The 26,354-nt window shown below is 45.4% G+C and overlaps 1 protein-coding gene across 1 annotated transcript in view; it reads left to right on the top strand.

The window, feature by feature from the left end:
• The window catches only part of LOC140193340 (glutathione hydrolase 1 proenzyme-like), a gene marked incomplete at its 3' end in the record, with an annotated part of 245,683 nt that overhangs the window by 165,831 nt on the left and 53,498 nt on the right, over positions 1 to 26,354 (top strand). The window contains exon 3 of the mRNA XM_072250662.1: positions 20,421 to 20,551. Coding sequence (XP_072106763.1) covers positions 20,421 to 20,551 — 131 coding nt within the window. The remainder of the gene's footprint in view (positions 1 to 20,420; positions 20,552 to 26,354) is intronic.

The raw sequence follows: 26,354 nt of genomic DNA, 5'->3' as shown, positions 1-26,354 counted from the left end.
GAACCTGGTCACACGTCACTGATGATGTCATGGGAACATAATCCGGTGACATGTCACTGATTATATCTCGGGAACAGGAAGCACAACCCGGTCAACCGTCACTGATTATATCACGGGAACAGGGAACACAACCTGGTCACAGATTACTGATTATAACACAGGAACAGGAAACACAACGCTGTCACATGTCACCGATTATATCATGGGAATATAATCCGGCGACATGTCACTGCTTATATTTCGGGAACATGGAACAGAACCTGGTCACACGTCACTGATGATGTCATGGGAACATAATCCGGTGACATGTCACTGATTATATCTCGGGAACAGGGAACACAACCTGGTCACACGTCACTGATTATATCCTGGTAATATAACCCAGTGACATTTCACTGACCATATCACGGGAACAGGGAACACAACCCACTCACTTGATTATTTCACAGGAACAGGGAAGACAACCCGGTCAGACGTGACTAATTATATCAGAGGAACAGGGAACAGAACCAGTTCACACGTCACTGATTATATCAGCAGAGCAGGGAACACAGCTGCTCAGACTTCACTGATTATATCAGGGGAACAGGGAACACTACCCGGTCACACATCACTGATTATATCATGGGAACAGGGAATACAACCCGGTCACACGTCACTGATTATATGACGGGAACAGGGAACACAACCCTGTCACTTGTTACTGATTATTTAACGGGAACAGGGAACAAAACCCGGTTACACGTCACTGATTATATCACGGGAACAGGGAACACAACCTAGTCGCACATCACTGATGAAATCATGGGAACAGGGAACAGAATCCGGACACACGTCACTGATTATATCACGGGAACAGGGAACACAACCTGGTGAGACGTCACTGATTATATCACAAGAACAGGGAACACAACCCGGACAGAGGTCACTGATTATATCACGGGAACAGGGAACACAACCCGGTCGCTCGTTACTGATTATATCACGGGAACAGGGAACACAACCCGGACAGAGGTCACTGATTATATCACGGGAACAGGGAACACAACCCGGACACACGTCACTGATTATATCACGGGAACAGGGAACACAACCTGGACACACCTCACAGATTATATCACAGGAACAGGGAACAGAATCGGACACTCGTGACTGATTATATCATGGGAACAGAGAACACTACCCGGTCACACGTCATTGATTAGATCACAGGAGAACGGAACACAACCCCTTCACACTTCACTGATTATATCACGGGAACAGGGAACAAAATCCGGGCAAAGTTCACTGATTATATCACGTGAACAGGGAACACAACCCGGTCTCTCGTCACTGGTTATATTACGGGAACAGGGAACGCAACCTTGTCGCACATCACTGATGATATGATGGGAACAGGGAGCAGAATCCGGACACACGTCACTGATTATATCACGGGAACAGGGAACACAACCTGGTGAGACGTCACTGATTATATCACAAGAACAGGGAAGACAACCCGGTCACACGTCACTGATTATATCACGGGAACAGGGAATACAACCCGATCGCTCGTTACTGATTATATCACGGGAACAGGGAACACAACCCGGACAGAGGTCACTGATTATATCACGGGAACAGGGAACACAACCTGGTCACACGTCACTGATTATATCACGGGAACAGGGAACACAACCCTGTCACTTGTTACTGATTATTTAACGGGAACAGGGAGCACAACCCGGTTACACGTCACTGATTAGATAACGGGAACAGGGAACACAACCTAGTCGCACATCACTGATGATATCATGGGAACAGGGAACAGAATCCGGACACACGTCATTGATTATATCACAAGAACAGGGAACACAACCCGGTCACACGTCACTGATTATATCACGGGAACAGGGAACACAACCCGGTCGCTCGTTACTGATTATATCACGGGAACAGGGAACACAACCCGGACAGAGGTCATTGATTATATCAGGGGAACAGGGAACACAACAATCTCACACGTCACTGATTATATCATGGGAACAGGGAACACAACCCGGTCACACATCACTGATAATATCACGGGAACAGGGAACACAACCTGGTCAGACGTCACTGATTATATCACGGGAACAGGAAGCACAACCCGGTCACCCGTCACTGATTATATCACGGGAACAGGGAACACAACCTGGTCACACCTCACTGATTATATCGCGGGAACAGGAAGCACAACCCGGTCACCCGTCACTGATTATATCACGGGAACAGGGAACACAACCTGGTCACACCTCACTGATTATATCACAGGAATAGGGAACAGAATCGGACACTCGTCACTGATTATATCATGGGAACAGAGAACACAACCCGGTTACACCTCACTGATTATGTCACGAGAACAGGGAACACAACCCGGTCACACATCACTGATTATATCACGGGAACAGGGAACACTACCCGGTCACACGTCATTGATTAGATCACAGGAGAACGGAACACAACCCCTTCACACTTCACTGATTATATCACGGGAACAGGGAACAGAATCCGGGCAAAGTTCGCTGATTATATCACGTGAACAGGGAACACAACCCGCTCTCTCGTCACTGGTTATATTACGGGAACAGGGAACGCAACCTTGTCGCACATCACTGATGATATGATGGGAACAGGGAGCAGAATCCGGACACACGTCACTGATTATATCACGGGAACAGGGAACACAACCTGGTGAGACGTCACTGATTATATCACAAGAACAGGGAAGACAACCCGGTCACACGTCACTGATTATATCACGGGAACAGGGAATACAACCCGATCGCTCGTTACTGATTATATCACGGGAACAGGGAACACAACCCGGACAGAGGTCACTGATTATATCACGGGAACAGGGAACACAACCTGGTCACACCTCACTGATTATATCACGGGAACAGGGAACACAACCCTGTCACTTGTTACTGATTATTTAACGGGAACAGGGAGCACAACCCGGTTACACGTCACTGATTAGATAACGGGAACAGGGAACACAACCTAGTCGCACATCACTGATGATATCATGGGAACAGGGAACAGAATCCGGACACACGTCATTGATTATATCACAAGAACAGGGAACACAACCCGGTCACACGTCACTGATTATATCACGGGAACAGGGAACACAACCCGGTCGCTCGTTACTGATTATATCACGGGAACAGGGAACACAACCCGGACAGAGGTCATTGATTATATCAGGGGAACAGGGAACACAACAATCTCACACGTCACTGATTATATCATGGGAACAGGGAACACAACCTGGTCAGACGTCACTGATTATATTACGGGAACAGGAAGCACAACCCGGTCACCCGTCACTGATTATATCACGGGAACAGGGAACACAACCTGGTGAGACGTCACTGATTATATCACAAGAACAGGGAAGACAACCCGGTCACACGTCACTGATTATATCACGGGAACAGGGAACACAACCCGATCGCTCGTTACTGATTATATCACGGGAACAGGGAACACAACCCGGACAGAGGTCACTGATTATATCACGGGAACAGGGAACACAACAATGTCACACGTCACTGATTGTATCACGGGAAAAGGGAACACAACCCGGTCACATGTCACTGATTATATCACGGGAACAGGGAACACAACCTGGTCACACGTCACTTATTATATCACGGGAACAGAGAACACAACCCGGTCACCCGTCACTGATTATATCACGTGAACAGGGAACACAACCTGGTCAGACGTCACTGATTATATCACAAGGACAGGGAACACAACCCGTCACACGTCACTGATTATATCACGGGAACAGGAAGCACAACCCGGTCACCCGTCACTGATTATATCACGGGAACAGGGAACACAACCCGGTCACACATCACTGATTATATCACGGGACCAGGGAACACTACCCGGTCACACGTCATTGATTAGATCACAGGAGAACGGAACACAACCCCTTCACACTTCACTGATTATATGACGGCAACAGGGAACAGAATCCGGGCAAAGTTCACTGATTATATCACGTGAACAGGGAACACAACCCTGTCACTTGTTACTGATTATTTAAAGGGAACAGGGAACACAACCCGGTCACACGTCACTGTTTAGATCTCGGGAACAGGGAACACAACCTGGTCACAGCTCACTGATTATATCACGTGAACAGGGAACACAACCCTGTCACTTGTTACTGATTATTTAAAGGGAACAGGGAACACAACCCGGTCACACGTCACTGTTTAGATCTCGGGAACAGGGAACACAACCTGGTCACAGCTCACTGATTATATCACAGGAACAGGGAACAGAATCCGGACACACGTCACTGATTATATCACGTGAACAGGGAACACAACCCTGTCACTTGTTAGTGAGTATTTAACGGGAACAGGGAACACAACCTGGTCACATGTCACTGATTATATCACGGGAACAGGGAACACAACCTGGTCACATGTCACTGATCATATCACGGGAACAGAGAACACAACAAGGTCACACTTCACTGATCATATTACGGGAACAGGGAACACAACCCGGTTACACCTCACTGATTATGTCACGGGAACAGGGAACACAACCCGGTTACACCTCACTGATTATGTCACGGGAACAGGGAACACAACCCGGTCGCTCGTTACTGATTATATCACGGGAACACGGAACACAACCGGGACAGAGGTCACTGATTATATCACCGGAACAGGGAACAGAACAATGTCACACGTCACTAATTATATCAAGTGAACACGGAACACAACCTGGTCACGCCTCACTGATTGTATCACAGGAACAGGGAACAGAATCCGGACACACGTCACTGATTATATCACGTGAACACGGAACACAACCCGCTCACTTGTTACTGATTATTTAACGGGAACAGGGAACACATCCCGGTCACCCGTCACTGATTATATCACGGGAACAGGGAACACAACAAGTTCACACTTCACTGATTATATTACGGGAACAGGGAACACAACCTGGTTACACCTCACTGATTATGTCACGGGAACAGGGAACACAATCCGGTCACACGTTACTGGTTATATTACGGGATCAGGGACCGCAACCTAGTCGCACATCACTGATGATATCACGGGAACAGGGAACAGAATCCGGACACACGTTACTAATTATATCACAAGATCAGGGAACACAACCTGGTCACCTGTCACTGATTATATCACGGGAACAGGGAACACAACCTGGTCAAACGTCACTGATTATATCACGGGAACAGAGAACACAACAAGGTCACACGTCACTGATTATATCACGGGAACAGGGAACACAACCCGGTTACACCTCACTGATTTTGTCACGGGAAGAGGGAACACAACCCGGTCACACGTCACTGGTTATATTACGGGAACAGGAAACACAACCTAGTCGCACATCACTGATGATATTATGGGAACAGGGAACAGAATCCGGCCACACGTAACTGATTATATCACGGGAACAGGGAACACAACCCGGTCACACGTCACTGATTATATCACGGGAACAGGGAACACAACCCGGACAGAGGTCACTGATTATATCACGGGAACAGGGAACACAATAATGTCACACGTCACTGATGATATCACGGGAACAGGGGACACAACATGGTCAGACGTCACTGATTATATCACGGGAACAGGAAGCACAACCCGGTCACACATCACTGAGTATGTCATGTGAACAGGGAACACAACCCGGTCACAAGTCACTGATTATATCACGGGAACAGGGAGCACAACCCGTTCACACGTCAGTCATTATATCACAGGAACAAGGAACACAACCCGCTCAGACGTCACTGATTGTATCATGGTAATATAACCCGGTGACATGTCTATGATTATATCACGGGAACAGGGAACACAACCCGGTCAGAGGTCACTGATTATATCACGGGAACAGGGAACGCAACCTGGTCACATGTCACTGATTATATCACGGGAACAGGGAGCACAACCCGGTTGCTCGTTACTGATCATATCACGGGAACAGGGAACACAACCCGGTCTCACGTCACTGATTATATCACGGGAACAGGGAGCACAACCCAGTCACACGTCATTGATTATATCACAGGAGCAGGGAACACAACCCCTGCAGACGTCACTGACCATATCACGGGAACAGGGAACACAACCCGTTCACTTATTACTGATTATTTAACGGGAACAGTGTACACAACCCGGTCACACGTCACTGATTATATCACGGGAACAGGGAACACAACCCGGTCACATGTCACTGATTATATCACGGGAACAGAGAACACAACAAGGTCACATGTCACTGATTATATTACGGGAACAGGGAACATAAACTGGTCACACCTCACTGATTATGTCACGGGAACAGGGAACACACCCCTGTCACACATCACTGGTTATATTACGGGAACAGGGAATAAAACCTAGTCGCACATCACTGATGATATCACGGGAACAGGGAACAGAATCCGGACACACGTCACTGATTATATCACGGGAACGGAGAACACAACCTTGTCACACGTCACCGATTGCATCAAGGGAACAGGAAGCACAACCCTGACACACGTCATTAATCATGTCACGTGAACAGGGAATACAACCCGGTCGCTCTTTACTGATTATATCACGGGAACAGGGAACACAACCCGGTCAGACATCACTGATTATATCACGTGAACAGGGAACACTACCCGGTCACACGTCATTGATTATATCACGGGAACAGCGAACACAACCCGGTCACATCTCACTGATTATATCACAGGAACAGGGAACACAACCCGATCAGACGTCACTGATTATATCGCAGGAACAGGGAACACAACCCGATCACATGTCACTGATTATATCACCTGAACAGGGAACACAACCCGGTCACTTGTTACTGATTTTTTAACGGGAACAGGGAGCACAACTTGTTCACACGTCACTGATTGCATCACGGGAACAGGGAACACAACGCAGTTGCAAGTCACCGATTATATCACGGGAACAGGGAACACATCCGGTCACTCGTCACTGATTATATCACGGGAACAGGGAACACAACCTGGTCACACATCACTGATTATATCACGGGAACAGGGAACACAGCCCGGTCAGACGTCACTGATTATATCACGGGAACGGGGAACCGAACCCGGTCAGACGCCACTGATTTTATCATAGGAACGCAACCCGGTCACACGTCACTGATGATATCAAGGGAACAGGAAAATCATCCGGTTACACGTCACTGATTATATCACAGGAACAGGGAATGCAACCCGATCACACGTCACTGATTATATCACAGGAACAGGGAACACAATCCGGTCACAGGTCACTGATTATATCACGTCAACAGGCAACACAACCCGGTCACTTGTTACTGATTATTTAACGGGAACAGGGACCACAACCCGTTCACACGTCACTGATTATACCTCAGGAACAGGGAAGACAACCCGGTCAGACGTCACTAATTATATCACAGGAACAGGGAACAGAACCAGTTCACACGTCACTGATTATATCAGCAGAGCAGGGAACACAGCTGCTCAGACTTCACTGATTATATCAGGGGAATAGGGAACACTACCCGGTCACACATCACTGATTATATCATGGGAACAGGGAATACAACCCGGTCACACGTCACTGATTATATCACGGGAACAGGGAACACAACCCGGTCACACGTCAGTGATTATATCACGGAATGATGGAACACAACCCAGTCGGACGTCACTGATTATATCATGGGAATATAACCCAGTGACATTTCACTGACCATATCACGGGAAGAGGGAACACATCCCGGTTACTTGTTACTGATTATTTAACGGGAACAGGGAACAATACCCGGTCACACGTCACTGATTATAACACAGGAACAGGAAACACAACGCTGTCACATGTCACCGATTATATCATGGGAATATAATCCGGTGACATGTCACTGCTTATATTTCGGGAACATGGAACACAACCTGGTCACACGTCACTGATTATATCCTGGTAATATAACCCAGTGACATTTCACTGACCATATCACGGGAACAGGGAACACAACCCACTCACTTGTTACTGATTATTTCACAGGAACAGGGAAGACAACCCGGTCAGACGTGACTAATTATATCAGAGGAACAGGGAACAGAACCAGTTCACACGTCACTGATTATATCAGCAGAGCAGGGAACACAGCTGCTCAGACTTCACTGATTATATCAGGGGAACAGGGAACACTACCCGGTCACACATCACTGATTATATCATGGGAACAGGGAATACAACCCGGTCACACGTCACTGATTATATGACGGGAACAGGGAACACAACCCTGTCACTTGTTACTGATTATTTAACGGGAACAGGGAACACAACCCGGTTACACGTCACTGATTATATCACGGGAACAGGGAACACAACCTAGTCGCACATCACTGATGAAATCATGGGAACAGGGAACAGAATCCGGACACACGTCACTGATTATATCACGGGAACAGGGAACACAACCTGGTGAGACGTCACTGATTGTATCACAAGAACAGGGAACACAACCCGGTCACACGTCACTGATTATATCACGGGAACAGGGAACACAACCCGGTCGCTCGTTACTGATTATATCACGGGAACAGGGAACACAACCCGGACAGAGGTCACTGATTATATCAGGGGAACAGGGAACACAACCTGGTCACACGTCACTTATTATATCACGGGAACAGAGAACACAACCCTGTCACCCGTCACTGATTATATCACGTGAACAGGGAACACAACCTGGTCAGACGTCACTGATTATATCACAAGGACAGTGAACACAACCCGTCACACGTCACTGATTATATCACGGGAACAGGAAGCACAACCCGGTCACCCGTCACTGATTATATCACGGGAACAGGGAACACAACCTGGTCACACCTCACTGATTATATCACAGGAACAGGGAACAGAATCGGACACTCGTCACTGATTATATCATGGGAACAGAGAGCACAACAGGGTCACACGTCACTGATTATATTACAGGAACAAGGAACACAACCCGGTTACACCTCACTGATTATGTCACGAGAACAGGGAACACAACCCGGTCACACATCACTGATTATATCACGGGAACAGGGAACACTACCCGGTCACACGTCATTGATTAGATCACAGGAGAACGGAACACAACCCCTTCACACTTCACTGATTATATCACGGGAACAGGGAACAGAATCCGGGCAAAGTTCACTGATTATATCACGTGAACAGGGAACACAACCCGGTCTCTCGTCACTGGTTATATTACGGGAACAGGGAACGCAACCTAGTCGCACATCACTGATGATATCATGGGAACAGGGAGCAGAATCCGGACACACGTCACTGATTATATCACGGGAACAGGGAACACAACCCGATCGCTCGTTACTGATTATATCACGGGAACAGGGAACACAACCCGGACAGAGGTCACTGATTATATCACGGGAACAGGGAACACAACAATGTCACACGTCACTGATTGTATCACGGGAACAGGGAACACAACCCGGTCACATGTCACTGATTATATCACGGGAACAGGGAACACAACCTGGTCACACGTCACTTATTATATCACGGGAACAGAGAACACAACCCGGTCACCCGTCACTGATTATATCACGTGAACAGGGAACACAACCTGGTCAGACGTCACTGATTATATCACAAGGACAGGGAAAACAACCCGTCACACGTCACTGATTATATCACGGGAACAGGAAGCACAACCCGGTCACCCGTCACTGATTATATCACGGGAACAGGGAACACAACCCGGTCACACATCACTGATTATATCACGGGACCAGGGAACACTACCCGGTCACACGTCATTGATTAGATCACAGGAGAACGGAACACAACCCCTTCACACTTCACTGATTATATCACGGGAACAGGGAACAGAATCCGGGCAAAGTTCACTGATTATATCACGTGAACAGGGAACACAACCCTGTCACTTGTTACTGATTATTTAACGGGAACAGGGAACACAACCCGGTCACACGTCACTGTTTAGATCTCGGGAACAGGGAACACAACCTGGTCACAGCTCACTGATTATATCACAGGAACAGGGAACAGAATCCGGACACACGTCACTGATTATATCACGTGAACAGGGAACACAACCCTGTCACTTGTTAGTGAGTATTTAACGGCAACAGGGAACACAACCTAGTCACATGTCACTGATTATATCACGGGAACAGGGAACACAACCTGGTCACATGTCACTGATCATATCACGGGAACAGAGAACACAACAAGGTCACATGTCACTGATTATATTACGGGAACAGGGAACATAAACTGGTCACACCTCACTGATTATGTCACGGGAACAGGGAACACACCCCTGTCACACATCACTGGTTATATTACGGGAACAGGGAATAAAACCTAGTCGCACATCACTGATGATATCACGGGAACAGGGAACAGAATCCGGACACACGTCACTGATTATATCACGGGAATGGAGAACACAACCTTGTCACACGTCACCGATTGCATCAAGGGAACAGGAAGCACAACCCTGACACACGTCATTAATCATGTCACGTGAACAGGGAATACAACCCGGTCGCTCTTTACTGATTATATCACGGGAACAGGGAACACAACCCGGTCAGACATCACTGATTATATCACGTGAACAGGGAACACTACCCGGTCACACGTCATTGATTATATCACGGGAACAGCGAACACAACCCGGTCACATCTCACTGATTATATCACAGGAACAGGGAACACAACCCGATCAGACGTCACTGATTATATCGCAGGAACAGGGAACACAACCCGATCACATGTCACTGATTATATCACCTGAACAGGGAACACAACCCGGTCACTTGTTACTGATTTTTTAACGGGAACAGGGAGCACAACTTGTTCACACGTCACTGATTGCATCACGGGAACAGGGAACACAACGCAGTTGCAAGTCACCGATTATATCACGGGAACACGGAACACATCCCGGTCACTCGTCACTGATTATATCACGGGAACAGGGAACACAACCTGGTCATACATCACTGATTATATCACGGGAACAGGGAACACAGCCCGGTCAGACGTCACTGATTATATCACGGGAACGGGGAACCGAACCCGGTCAGACGCCACTGATTTTATCATAGGAACGCAACCCGGTCACACGCCACTGATGATATCAAGGGAACAGGAAAATCATCCGGTTACACGTCACTGATTATATCACAGGAACAGGGAACGCAACCCGGTCACACGTCACTGATTATATCACAGGAACAGGGAACACAATCCGGTCACAGGTCACTGATTATATCACGTGAACAGGCAACACAACCCGCTCACTTGTTACTGATTATTTAACGGGAACAGGGAACACAACCCGTTCACACGTCACTGATTATACCTCAGGAACAGGGAAGACAATCCGGTCAGACGTCACTAATTATATCACAGGGAACAGAACCAGTTCACACGTCACTGATTATATCAGCAGAGCAGGGAACACAGCTGCTCAGACTTCACTGATTATATCAGGGGAATAGGGAACACTACCCGGTCACACATCACTGATTATATCATGGAAACAGGGAATACAACCCGGTCACACGTCACTGATTATATCACGGGAACAGGGAACACAACCCGGTCACACGTCAGTGATTATATCACGGAATGATGGAACACAACCCAGTCGGACGTCACTGATTATATCATGGGAATATAACCCAGTGACATTTCACTGACCATATCACGGGAAGAGGGAACACATCCCGGTTACTTGTTACTGATTATTTAACGGGAACAGGGAACAATACCCGGTCACACGTCACTGATTATATCACGGGAACAGGGAACACAACCAGGTCACAGATTACTGATTATAACACAGGAACAGGGAACACAACGCTGTCACATGTCACCGATTATATCATGGGAATATAATCCGGTGACATGTCACTGCTTATATTTCGGGAACATGGAACAGAACCTGGTCACACGTCACTGATTATATCACGGGAACAGGGAACACAACCCGGTCACACGTCAGTGATTATACCACGGAATGATGGAACACAAACCAGTCGCACGTCACTGATTATATCATGGGAATATAACCCAGTGACATTTCACTGTCCATATCACGGGAAGAGGGAACACATCCCGGTTACTTGTTACTGATTATTTAACGGGAACAGGGAACAATACCCGGTCACACGTCACTGATTATATCACAGGAACAGGGAACACAACCCTGTCACACGTCACCGATTATATCATGGGAATATAATCCGGTGACATGTCACTGATTATATTTCGGGAACATGGAACAGAATCTGGTCACACGTCTCTGATTATGTCATGGGAATATAATCCGGTGACATGTCACTGATTATATCTCGGGAACAGGGAACACAACCTGGTAACACGTCACTGATTATATCCTGAGAATATAACCCAGTGACATTTCACTGACCATATCACGGGAACAGGGAACACAACCCACTCACTTGTTACTGATTATTTCACAGGAACAGGGAACACTACCAGGTCACACGTCACTGATGATATCAAGGGAACAGGGAACAGAATTCCGGTCACACGTCACTGATTATATCACATGAACAGGGAACACAACCCGGTTACACGTAACTGATTATATCATGGGAATATAATCCGGTGACATGTCACTGATTATATCTCGGGAACAGGGAATACAACCTGGTCACATGTCACTGATTATATCATGGGAATATAACCCAGTGACATTTCACTGACCATATCACTGGAAGAGGGAAAACAACCCCGTCACTTGTTACTGATTATTTCACGGGAACAGGGAACACTACCCGGTCACATGTCACTGATTGTATCACGGGACCAGGGAACACAACCCGATCACACGTCGCTGATTATATTACGGGAACAGGGAACACAACAAGGTCACACGTCACTGATTATATCACGGGAATAGGGAACACTACCCGGTCACATGTCACTGATTGTATCACGGGACCAGGGAACACAACCCGATCACACGTCGCTGATTATATTACGGGAACAGGGAACACAACAAGGTCACACGTCACTGATTATATCACGGGAATAGGGAACACTACCCGGTCACACGTCACTGATTATATCACAGGAACAGGGAACACTACCCGGTCACATGTCACTGATTGTATCACGGGACCAGGGAACACAACCCGATCACACGTCACTGATTATATCACAGGAACAGGGAACACTACCCGGTCACACGTCAATGATTGTATCACGGGAACAGGGAACACAACCCGGTCAGACGTCACTGATTATATCACGGGAACAGGAAACAGAACCCGATCAGACGCCACTGATTTTATCATGGGAACACAACCCGGTCACACGTCACTGATTATACAATTGGAACAGGGAACACAACCCGGTCACACGTCACTGGTTATACTACGGGAACAGGGAACGCAACCTAGTCGCACGTCACTGATTATATCACGGGAACAGAGAAAACAACCCGGTCACACGTCACTGATTATCTGACTGGAGCAGGGAGCACAACCCTGTCACACGTCACTGATTATATCACCGGAACAGGGAACACAACCCGGTCACTTGTTAGTGATTATTTAACGGGAACAGGGAACATAACACGGTCACACGTCACTGATTATATCACAGGAACAGAGAACACAATCCTGTCACAGGTCACTGATTATATTAGGGGAACAGGGAACATAACCTGCTGAGACGTCACTGATTATATCACGGGAACAGGGAACACTACCCGGTCACACATCACTGATTATATCATTGGAACAGGGAACACAACCCGGTCACACGTCACTGATTATATCACGGAATGATGGAACACAACCCAGTTGCATGTCACTGATTATATCATGGGAATATAACCCAGTGACACTTCACTGACCATATCACGGGAAGAGGGAACACAACCCGGTTACTTGTTACTGATTATTTAACGGGAACAGGGAACAATACTCGGTCACACGTCACTGATTATATCACAGGAACAGGGAACACAGTCCGGTCGCACGTCACTGATTATATCACGGGAACATGGAACACTACCCGGTCACACGTCAATGATTGTATCACGGGAACAGGGAACACAACCCGGTCACAGGTCACCGATTATATCACGTGAACAGGGAACACAACTGGGTCACTTGTTCCTGATTATTTAACGGGAACAGGGAAGACACCCCGGTCAGAAGTCACTAATTATATCACAGGAACAGGGAACAGAACCCGTTCACACGTCACTGATTATATCAGCAGAGCAGGGAACACAGCTGTTCAGACTTCACTGATTATATCAGGGGAACAGGGAACACTATCGGGTCACACATCACTGAGTATATCATGGGAACAGGGAACACAACCCCGTCACACAACCCGATTTTATCACGGGAACAGGGAACACTATCCTCTCAGATGTCAGTGATTATATCGCGGGAACACGGAACACAACCCAGTCACACGTCACTGATGATATCAAGGGAACAGGGAACACATACGGGCCACTTTTCACTGATTATATCACAGGAACAGCGAACACAACCCGATCACACGTCAGTGATTATATCACGGAATGATGGAACACAACCCAGTCGCACGTCACTGATTATATCATGGGAATATAACCCAGTGACATTTCAGTGACCATATCACGGGAACAGGGAACACAACCCGGTTACTTGTTACTGATTATTTAACGGGAACCGGGAACAATACCCGGTCACACGTCACTGATTATATCACGGGAACAGGGAACACAACCAGGTCACAGATTACTGATTATATCACAGGAACAGGGAACACAACCCTGTCACACGTCACCGATTATATCATGGGAATACAAACGCGGTGACATGTCACTGATTATATCATGGGAACGGGGAACAGAACCCGTTGACATATAGAAACATAGAAACATAGAAAATAGGTGCAGGAGTAGGCCATTCGGCCCTTCGAGCCTGCACCGCCATTTATTATGGCCATGGCTGATCATCCAACTCAGAACCCCGCCCCAGCCTTCCCTCCATACCCCCTGACCCCCATAACCACAAGGGCCATATCTAACTCCCTCTTAAATATAGCCAATGAACTGGCCTCAACTGTTTCCTGTGGCAGAGAATTCCACAGATTCACCACTCTCTGTGTGAAGTAGTTTTTCCTAATCTCGGTCCTAAAAGGCTTCCCCTCTATCCTCAAACTGTGGCCCCTCGTTCTGGACTTCCCCAACATCGGGAACAATCTTCCTGCATCTAGCCTGTCCAATCCCTTTAGGATCTTATACGTTTCAATCAGATCCCCCCTCAATCTTCTAAATTCCAACGAGTACAAGCCCAGTTCATCGAGTCTTTCATCATATGAAAGTCCTGCCATCCCAGGAATCAATCTGGTGAACCTTCTTTGTACTCCCTCTACGGCAAGGATGTCTTTCCTCAGATTCGGGGACCAAAACTGCACACAATACTCCAGGTGTGGTCTCACCAAGGCCTTGTACAACTGCAGTAGTACCTCCCTGCTCCTGTACTCAAATCCTCTCGCTATAAATGCTAGCACACCATTCGCCTTTTTCACTGCCTGCTGTACCTGCATGCCCACTTTCAATGACTGGTGTATAATGACACCCAGGTCTTGTTGCACCTCCCCTTTTCCTAATCGGCCACCATTCAGATAATAATCTGTTTTCCTATTTTTGCCACCAAAGTGGATAACTTCACATTTATCCACATTAAATTGCATCTGCCATGAATTTGCCCACTCACTCAACCTATCCAAGTCACCTTGCATCCTCTTAGCATCCTCCTCACAGCTAACACTGCCACCCAGCTTCGTGTCATCCGCAAACTTGGAGATGCTGCATTTAATTCCCTCATCCAAGTCATTAATATATATTGTAAACATCTGGGGTCCCAGCACTGAGCCTTGCGGTACCCCACTAGTCACCGCCTGCCATTCTGAAAAGGTCCCGTTTATTCCCACTCTTTGCTTCCTGTCTGCTAACCAGCTCTCCACCCACACCAATACCTTACCCCCAATACCGTGTGCTTTAAGTTTGCACACTAATCTCCTGTGTGGGACCTTGTCAAAAGCCTTTTGAAAATCCAAATATACCACATCCACTGGTTCTCCCCTATCCACTCTACTAGTTACATCCTCAAAAAATTCTATGAGATTCGTCAGACATGATTTTCCTTTCACAAATCCATGCTGACTTTGTCCGATCATTTCACCGCTTTCCAAATGTGCTGTTATCACATCCTTGATAACTGACTCCAGCAGTTTCCCCACCACCGACGTTTTCCCCGGTTCCCCGGTTTCTCTCTCCCTCCTTTTTTAAAAAGTGGAGTTACATTAGCCACCCTCCAATCCTCAGGAACTAGTCCAGAATCTAACGAGTTTTGAAAAATTATCACTAATGCATCCACTATTTCTTGGGCTACTTCCTTAAGCACCCTGGGATGCAGACCATCTGGCCCTGGGGATTTATCTGCCTTCAATTTACCTAACGCCACTTCCCTACTAACATGTATTTCGCTCAGTTCCTCCATCTCACTGGACCCTCTGTCCCCTACTATTTCTGGAAGATTATTTATGTCCTCCCTAGTGAAGACAGAACCAAAGTAATTATTCAATTGGTCTGCCATGTCCTTGCTCCCCATAATCAATTCACCTGTTTCTGTCTGCAGGGGACCTACATTTGTCTTTACCAGTCTTTTCCTTTTTACATATCTATAAAAGCTTTTACAGTCCGTTTTTATGTTCCCTGCCAGTTTTCTCTCATAATCTTTTTTCCCCATCCTAATTAAGCCCTTTGTCCTCCTCTGCTGAACTCTGAATTTCTCCCAGTCCTCAGGTGAGCCACTTTCTCTGGCTAATTTGTATGCTTCTTCTTTGGAATTGATACTATCCCTAATTTCTCTTGTCAGCCATGGGTGCACTACCTTCCTTGATTTATTCTTTTGCCAAACTGGGATGAACAATTGTTGTAGTTCATCCATGCAACCTTTAAATGCTTGCCATTGCATATCCACCGTCAATCCTTTAAGTGTCATTTGCCAGTCTATCTTAGCTAATTCACGTCTCATACCTTCAAAGTTACCCCTCTTTAAGTTCAGAACCTTTGTTTCTGAATTAACTATGTCACTCTCCATCTTAATGAAGAATTCCACCATATTATGGTCACTCTTACCCAAGGGGCCTCAAGATCGCTAATTAACCCTTCCACATTGCTCAAAACCCAGTCCAGAATAGCCTGCTCTCTAGTCGGTTCCTCGACATGTTGTTTCAAAAAACCATCCCGCATACATTCCAAGAAATCCTCTTCCTCAGCACCTTTACCAATTTGGTTCACCCAATCTACATGTAGATTGAAGTCACCCATTATAACTGCTGTTCCTTTATTGCACACATTTCTAATTTCCTGTTTAATACCATCTCCGACCTCACTACTACTGTTAGGTGGCCTGTACACAACTCCCACCAGAGTCTTCTGCCCCTTAGTGTTACGCAGCTCTACCAATATCGATTCCACATCTTCCCGGCTTATGTCCGTCCTTTCTATTGCGTTAATCTCTTCTTTAACCAGCAACGCCACCCCACCTCCCCTTCCTTCATGTCTATCCCTCCTGAATATCGAATATCCCTGAACGTTGAACTCCCATCCCTGGTCACCCTGGAGCCATGTCTCTGTGATCCCAACTACATCATAATCATTAATAACAATCTGCACTTTCAATTCATCCACCTTATTACGAATGCTCCTTGCATTGACACACAAAGCCTTCAGGCGCTCTTTTACAACTCTCTTAGCCCTTATACAACTATGCTGAAAAGTGGCCCTTTTTAATGCTTGCCCTGGATTTGTCGGCCTCCCACTTTTACTTTTCTCCATAGTACTTTTTGCTTCTACCCTCACTTCACACCCCTCTGTCTCTCTGCACTGGTTCCCATCCCCCTGTTGTGAACTAACCTCCTCATGCCTAGCCTCTTATTATATCAGGGGAACAGGGAGCACAACCTGCTCAGACGTCACTGATTATATCACGGGAACAGGGAACACAACCCGGTCACACGTCACTGATTATATCACGAGAACAGGGTACACAACCCGGTCACACGGCACTGATTATATCAGGGGAGAAGGGAACACAACCTGCTTAGACGTCACTGATCATATCATGGGAACAGGGAACAGAATCCGGACACACGTCACTGATTGTATCACGTGAACAGGGAACACAACACGGTCACACGTCACTGATTATATCAAGGAAACAGGGAACACAAGCCGATCACACGTCACTGATTATATTACGGGAACAGGGAGCACAACAAGGTCACACGTCACTGATTATGTCACGAGAACAGGGAATACAACCCGGTCACACATCACATATTATATCACGGGAACAGGGAACACAACTCGATCACACGTCACTGATTATATCACGGGAGCAGGGAACACTACCCGATCACACGTCACTGATTATATCACAGGAACAGGGAACACAACCCGGTCACACATCACTGATTATATCACGGGAACAGGGAACACAACCCGGTCAGACGTCACTGATGATATCACAGGAACAGGGAACACAACCTGGTCACACGTCACTGATTATATCACGGGAACAGGGGACACAATTCCAGTCACACTTCACATTATATCACGGGAACAGGGAACACAATTCCAGTCACACGTCACTGATTATATCACGGTATGATGGAGCATAACCCGGTTACACGTCATTGATTATATCATGGGAATATAACCCAGTGACATTTCACTGATCATATCACGGGAACAGGCAACACAATCCGGTCACTTGTTACTGATTATTTAACGGGAACAGGGAACACTACCCGGTCACATGTCACTGATTATATCATAGGAACAGGGAACACAATCCAGTCACACGTCACTGATTATATCACGGGAACAGGGAACACAACCCTATCACACATCACTGATTATCTCATGGGAATACAAACGCGGTGACATGTCACTGATTATATCCTGGGAATATAATCCGGTGACATGTCACTGATTATATCTCGGGAACAGGGAACACAACCCGGTCGCACGTCATTGATTATATCACAGGAACAGGGAACACTATCCTCTCAGACGTCACTGATTATATCACGCGAATAGAGAGCACAACCCGGTCACACGTCACTGATTATATCACGGGAATATAACCCAGTGACATATCACTGATTATATCACGGGAACAGGGAACACAACCCGGTCACACGTCACTGATTATATCATGGGTATATAACCCAGTGACATGTCACTGATTATATCACAGGAACAGGGAACAAAACCCGGTCAGACGTCACTGATTATATCACGGGAACAGGGAACACAACCCGGTCACACGTCACTGATTATATCACGGGAACAGGGAACACAACCCGGTCACACGTCACTGATAATATCGCGGGAACAGGGAACACAACCCGGTCACACGTCACTGATTATATCACGGGAACAGTGAACACAACCCGGTCACACGTTACTTAATATATCATTTGGATAGGGAACGCAACCCGGTCATACGTCACTCATTATATCACGGAAACAGGGAACAGAATCCGGACGCACGTCACTGATTATATCACGGGAACAAGGAACACAACCCGGTCACACGTCACTGATTATATCATGAGAAGAGGGAACACTACCCCGTCACACGTCACTGATTATACCACGGGAACAGGAAACACAACCCGGTCAGACGTCACAAATTATATCTTGGGAACAGTGAACACAACCCGTTCAGACGTCACTGATTATATCACAGGAGTTGGCCGTTCTACATGCTGACACGTTACTGATTACGCTTATTGCCAATTTACAAATCTAAAATAATGTAACAAAATAGACAACAATAGTAAATTAAAACATTTCCATCCCTATCTGGATGATATTTTTCCCTGCCCAATGATCCTGGAACACCTCCATGGTATCTGTGGACACAGGAAATTCTGTCTCCATGGTTACCTGCCACAGTCATACTGCAGAACATTGCCAGGCCAACAGCCTGTGTGGAGCCCTCCGCAGGATTCATCCACGAACCTTCGGCAGCGATCTTTGCAGCCCCTGAAGCAAATTTACTGAGATTTCCTTCTCTCCTTATTTTAAAATGTAACCAGAATTGGCCGCAGTTGCTGACTGACCTGTGGAGTTTTTCCAGGTGACCGTCTGCAGTCCGGTTCCCAACGTCCGCAGTCTCCTGCGTCACCTGTGCCTCTGACACAGGCACAGCCTGGTGGGCCAACTGTTGCAGACTAACCCTCACTCTCTTTCTATCACAGGGACCTTCTCCAGCAGGGAGCGTCAGCAGTCGATGCGGCCATTGCCAGCATGCTATGTGACGGGCTGCACAATGCACACAGCATGGGGATTGGAGGAGGTTTCTACATGATCATTTACGACGCACCGAAAGGTGGGTGGTTGCTCAATTGGCCTTCTCCCTTCTGCATCCACCACCCTCTGCGACGGGTATCTGAGGGCCCTCAGCCACTTGCCTTTAGACACTCTCTCCCTAAGCCTTGGGCTGTTCAGCTCCTTGTTGTTGGGCAGTGGGAGAAAGCAGGATCATCCCAGATTTGGAGCAGGCACCTTTGTCTGAGGGAGGCAGTTGAAGTCATGGTGTAGAGGAACTGTTGTCATTGACCCGAGCCATGATCTCTATAAGACATAGGAACAGAATTTGGGGATTTGGCTCATTGAGTCTGCGTTAGGATTTCAGCGGCTGATTTATAACCCTCTCAGCCCACTCTCCTACTTATCCCCAGTAGCATTTGATGCCCTGACTAATCGCAAACCTATCCACCTCCGTTCTAAGCACATGAAATGAGGAATTGGATCCCAAGCATGCACTCCTGTCAGTAGACTACTGTCAGGAGGACCAGATGTTAAATCCCCAACAGGCCCCTTTAATAGAGAACAGCTTCTCTTATTCTTGGAGAAATGGGCCGGAATACAAGGATAGAGAAGATTTTGTGCCTTTCACTGAGAGAAAGTACAGTGTTCAACTCGAGTTCACAGGCTTTCACATGTTTGCATCTTTGAAGGAATTAATGATCGATGCATGATAAAGGAGGTGACAGTTTTTAACTCTTTTCAATCTTGTGCTTGTAAATTAAGCAGAGACACATGAGCAAGCTCAAGAATTTTACTTTAATCTGATTAAAATATTCAAATCCTCCCTTGTGAAATTTAAAAGTTTGGATGTCAAGATTCAACATATTTAGAAACTAAATATCTTGTCCTATATTTTTGCTTTATAATATTGTTCGAATTGAAATGTGAAAGAATTCAATCCTTAAGATTTACTGTTCACTTTAGATTTGATTTTAGATGGCGAGCAGTAGGCATTTGTATTCTATGAAGACAAGAAAACCCTGAAAAAGGAGCATGATATTTTGATGGGAAATGTGTAGTTCCTGTTGCGAATAAAACGTAATTATTGTAAAAAAAAACACAGACTTTTGTAATAAGCAAATGAGAAGCTTTTGCTACATTCCTGTCTCTCATCAAGAATGCCACTTACAGTGTTGTAATGGAGGAAAACAGATAATGGGACTTGACTTAGGATTTTTTTTTCTGTTGGCAGCGATTTGGGGTCTTTTTAACTTTTGGATGAGTTTGTGTAGAAGCAGCACTAACCAGAGACTGTCACAGATGCTTAATACCAATGAGAAGGTATCTGAGAAGGGTATTGGTAAACTTAAAGGCATGAAGGCCAGAATTGAACTGAATAAGCAGCAACACCAAGATTCCATAAGAGCTGTCCAGTGCTTTACGCACTACGTTCTAAAGTGGATGCTGAACTGCAGAGCTTGGAGGCGTCTGGAATTCTCTCCAAGGTTGAGTGGAGCGGTTGGGCCACGGTCATTGTCCTGGTGATCAAGAAAAGGAAGGCCAGAGCTGTTCAGATACGTGGGGATTTCAAGGTGAGCATCAACCCAATGCTGTGTACTGTGCAGTATCCCCTGCCGTGAATAGAAGACATTCTTGCATCTTTGGCAGGTGAGGAGAAGTTTTCAAAGATTGACTTGTCACAAGCCTATCTGTAAATGCAGACTGAGGAGTCAAGCAGGAAGTTCCTCACAATCCACACTCACAAGGGACTGTTCCAGTACAATCATCTGGTCTTTGGTGTCCTATCAGCTACAGCAATTTGCAAAGAGCTCCAAGGTATCTCAGGAGTACAATGTTACCTTGATGACATCAGCATGACTGGCAAGAATGATGAAGAGCACCTCCAGAACCTTGGTAAAATGCCTTATTTGGTATTGTTGGAGGAAATGATATTATTTTGGAGACACATGATTTGCATATTTTGGCCTTTATGTCTCTTATAGCCAGGAGGGCATTGTTGCTTCAGTAGAAGGATGTCTCTCCGCCTACTCGTACTCATTGGTTACATGATGTTATATCATGTTTAAATTTAGAGAAGATTTGTTGTTCAATTTCTGAACTAAGACAAGGTTTTTTAACATTGTGGGGACCTTTTTTGAATTATTTTAAAAATCTTTGATTTACTATTAAGCACAGATGTTGGCTAACAATATGTTTTATTATATGATAAGGATTTTTTTCCTTTTTTAACCAAACAGCTGTTTTTTATTCTGGTAGTGGGTTTAGATTTTTTTTGTATAATAAAATTATGTCTTTTCAATATTATGTTTAAATTTAATGTATATGGATATGGGGTAATGAGACTATATTTGTGATTCCAATATATTGTAATCGATATATATTATATATCCTACTGTACTCTATTCTTTTATGTAAGAATCAATAAAAATATTGAAAAAGAAAAGAAGAATGAAGAAGCCCTTAGTTTAATCTGGGGAATAAAGAAGTTCCACCTCTACTTCTACAGATAAAAGTTCACGCTAGTGACAGATCACCAGCCCCTTAGGTCCATATTCAGTCCCAAGAAGGAAATGCCAGTGATATCTGCTACCTGGTTACAATGTTGGCACTTTTCCTCGGAACCCACTCTGATCACATAGTGTTCAAAGGTACCAAACAACACAGCAATGCTGATGGCTAGTCACCTCTTCCGCTACTGGCAACGGAAGAAAAGTCTTCATACTGTGACTCAGCAAAAGTGTTTTACACCACATTGGTGGACCAGCTGCCAGTAACAAACTCTGAAATACAAAGGGAAACAAGGAATGACTCGACATTGTCAAAAGTCGATGACATCATCATGAAAGGATGGCCAGCTCATGGTTGCCAGAGTTCTCAGTGAGACGAGACTAACTGTTGGTATGTCGAAGAATGGTGATGTGTGGATCTCGTGTTGTGGTTCCCTCTAAGCTGCATACCAGAGTGCTAGAGAAACTGTATGAATGACACCTGGGCACAGTCAGGGCGGAGAGTCTCACCCGGAACTACGTGTGGCGGCCAGGAATAGATAAACATTGAAAACTTGGCCAAAAGCTATTTGGGATGCTAAAAAGTTCAAAATGCACCCTCACAGGCACTGTTACACCCATGGGAGTGGCTGTCATCACCGTGGCAAAAATTGCATATTGACTTTGATGGGCCATTCACGGACCCCATGTTCCTGATTACTGTGGATGTTCATTCAAAGTGGCCAGAGGTTACACCAATGAAACCAACCACCTCAGCAAAGACTGTCTCCATTCTGGGGAATTTCTTCATTTGAAATGGCTTATCAGAACAAATAATGAGTGATAACAGACCACAATACACATCAGGTGAATTCTGACTGTTCATGAAAAAACATGGCATCAGACATTTCAAGTCAGTTCAATGCTCTTCATGAGCAGGAGTCTGGGATCTCGTATAGACGCTCTGAAACCAGATCTACAGAGGTAAGTGCAGAATAAACAGTTCAGCCAGTTGTTAAATGAAGCAGCAAGGAGCATTGAGGTTGGACAGGAAGTCCTTGTGCATGATTACTGAGAAGACAAGTGGAGACCCAGTAGGATGGCTACAAGAACTGGACCACTGATGTACACAGTGGATGTTGGAGATCAGACATGGAGACGTCATGTGGACCAGATCCTGGATGCTCAACCACACCTGAGTCGACTGCATCCAACAAATCAGACACATTACAGACACTGGGCTTGCCCCTCAGTGATGATCTTGACACTAACAGCAATGTGGTACCGGCAATTGAGAACGTTGTCTTAGGATGAGACATTGACCAAACCTGATGCCAAACCACAGACCAGAGGTGCTATGAGAATGGCAACGTTATCATTGACAAGACACTCGCCAAACCTGATGTCACTCCACAGGCCAGAGACACCATCCTGAAAGAAGCAGGGTACCACCCAAAAGACTGAACCTTTACAACTGTGAAGTCAGTTATGGACCGTTATTGTGAAAGCATGTTTGTTTGGAATGTGGGTGTATGAAAGGGAAATTGAATGTTTTGTACATATGCAGTTTTATGTTGTTAAAGGAGGAGGAAGTGTAATGTATGGATTATTTCTTTTAGAGCAATGCCTTTCCTTAGCACTACTTATGGATGGTTGTCTGTGCCTGTGTATTGACCCGTCTCTCTCTCACTGCAATGTGAATATACCAATTAACACCACTTCCCGCATGTGTATTTTTATTTAAATGATATGTAGTTGCAAAGAGACAACACCAAGCTCATCTCCCTGGCCCGTAATATTCCTAGCATTAAAATAAACACATTGAACCTATCTGTCCTGTCTTGTCTATTTTGCATGCACCTGCTTGTCCTTCCTTATAGGTTTACTGGTCATGATATTTACCTTTCTCTCAATGTCTCAATCCAGTTGTTGGGTGAAGGTGATGTTGCATTGTCCCTAGGATGAGTGCTCAGGCTCCAGCTGATCACAGTCACAATGATCACAATGAGGGAGTTGGTACAATAATGATAAATGAGAACTGAAATGACAAATTTTAGAAAACACAATGTACACTCAAGCGCACTTCAGTTGGGACTACCCAGAACAACTTCTCAGGATTTAATTTCCATTAATGAAAGCAGGATTCGATACACTGCATGAGCATAAGTAGTTCTGATGAGGAGTATGTACTACTAAACTTAAATGAAAACGCAACCCAGAAAAATGAAGGAATTATCACTACAGACAAAAAAATTAACTAGTGGAAGAGTGTGACTCCATGGAAGACATCCTTATGATCTGAACAGACTAGGTGTCAACAAGGAATACTTAATTAAATACCATCAAGACAATAAGTACAGAAAATGCCAAGAGAAATTAGAAACAATCTGACACATTACAGGATCCAGTAGCTGTTTAACTCAATCTGATTACTTACATGGGAACAATCAAATGGCAAACATCATTCACCAAAATCTTGCTTTACAAACTCGTACAACTCATGTCGATAGAAGATAATTCCAGTTGTAGAGTCAGAGTCCTACAGATATATTATTACAGACAGGACAATCCATTATAACCATCTGAATATAACAATACAAGATAAACAAGCAAGAATAACTTGCTTATAGATAGAGGCATTCCAAGCATCATAACATACAGAAATCAATAAATGAAAAACATCGGAAATATGCGGAATTGTAAGAGGAAATTGAAAGACTATGGAACATGAACAGGGTATACATTGTCCTGATAATAATATCTACAACTGATGTCATCCCAAAGTCATGACACAATAGCATTAAATTTGAGATACACAGCAATATTTATGTACATCTCCAGAAAGCCACAATATTACATGCCACTAGAATAGTCTGAAAGTTCCTAGCGACTGAATGTGCTTGGCTATGCCTGTACCTCAGGTTTTACCAGTCTGAGCTGAGAAAGAATAAAAATACAAGCATGATAATAATATTACAAAGTTGGATGTAGGGTGGGCTGGGAGGAGGGTGCAGAGGGGAATCAGAATCGGAATCACCAGCATGTGATGTGAAATTTATTCACTTAGGGTTAGGGTTCAGCAGCAATTCAATGCAATATATAATCTAGCAGAGAAAAAATAATAAATAAAATAAAAATAACAATAATAAATAAACAACTGAATCAATTCTATATATTGAATAGATTTTTTAAAAACATGCAAAAACAGAAATGCTGTACATTAAAAAAGTGAGGTAGTGTTCACGGGTTCAATATCCATTTAGGAATTGGATGGCAGAAGGGAGGAAGCTGTTCCTGAATCACTGAGCGTGTGCCTTCAGGCTTCTGTACCTCCTACCTGATGGTAAAAGTGAGAAAGGGCATACCCTGGGTGCT

This window comes from Mobula birostris, unplaced genomic scaffold (genome assembly GCF_030028105.1).
Source record: "Mobula birostris isolate sMobBir1 unplaced genomic scaffold, sMobBir1.hap1 scaffold_508, whole genome shotgun sequence".
NCBI lineage: Eukaryota > Metazoa > Chordata > Chondrichthyes > Myliobatiformes > Myliobatidae > Mobula > Mobula birostris.
Note: the sequence above shows the minus strand (reverse complement) of the source record. Positions and strands in the feature narration are given on the sequence as shown.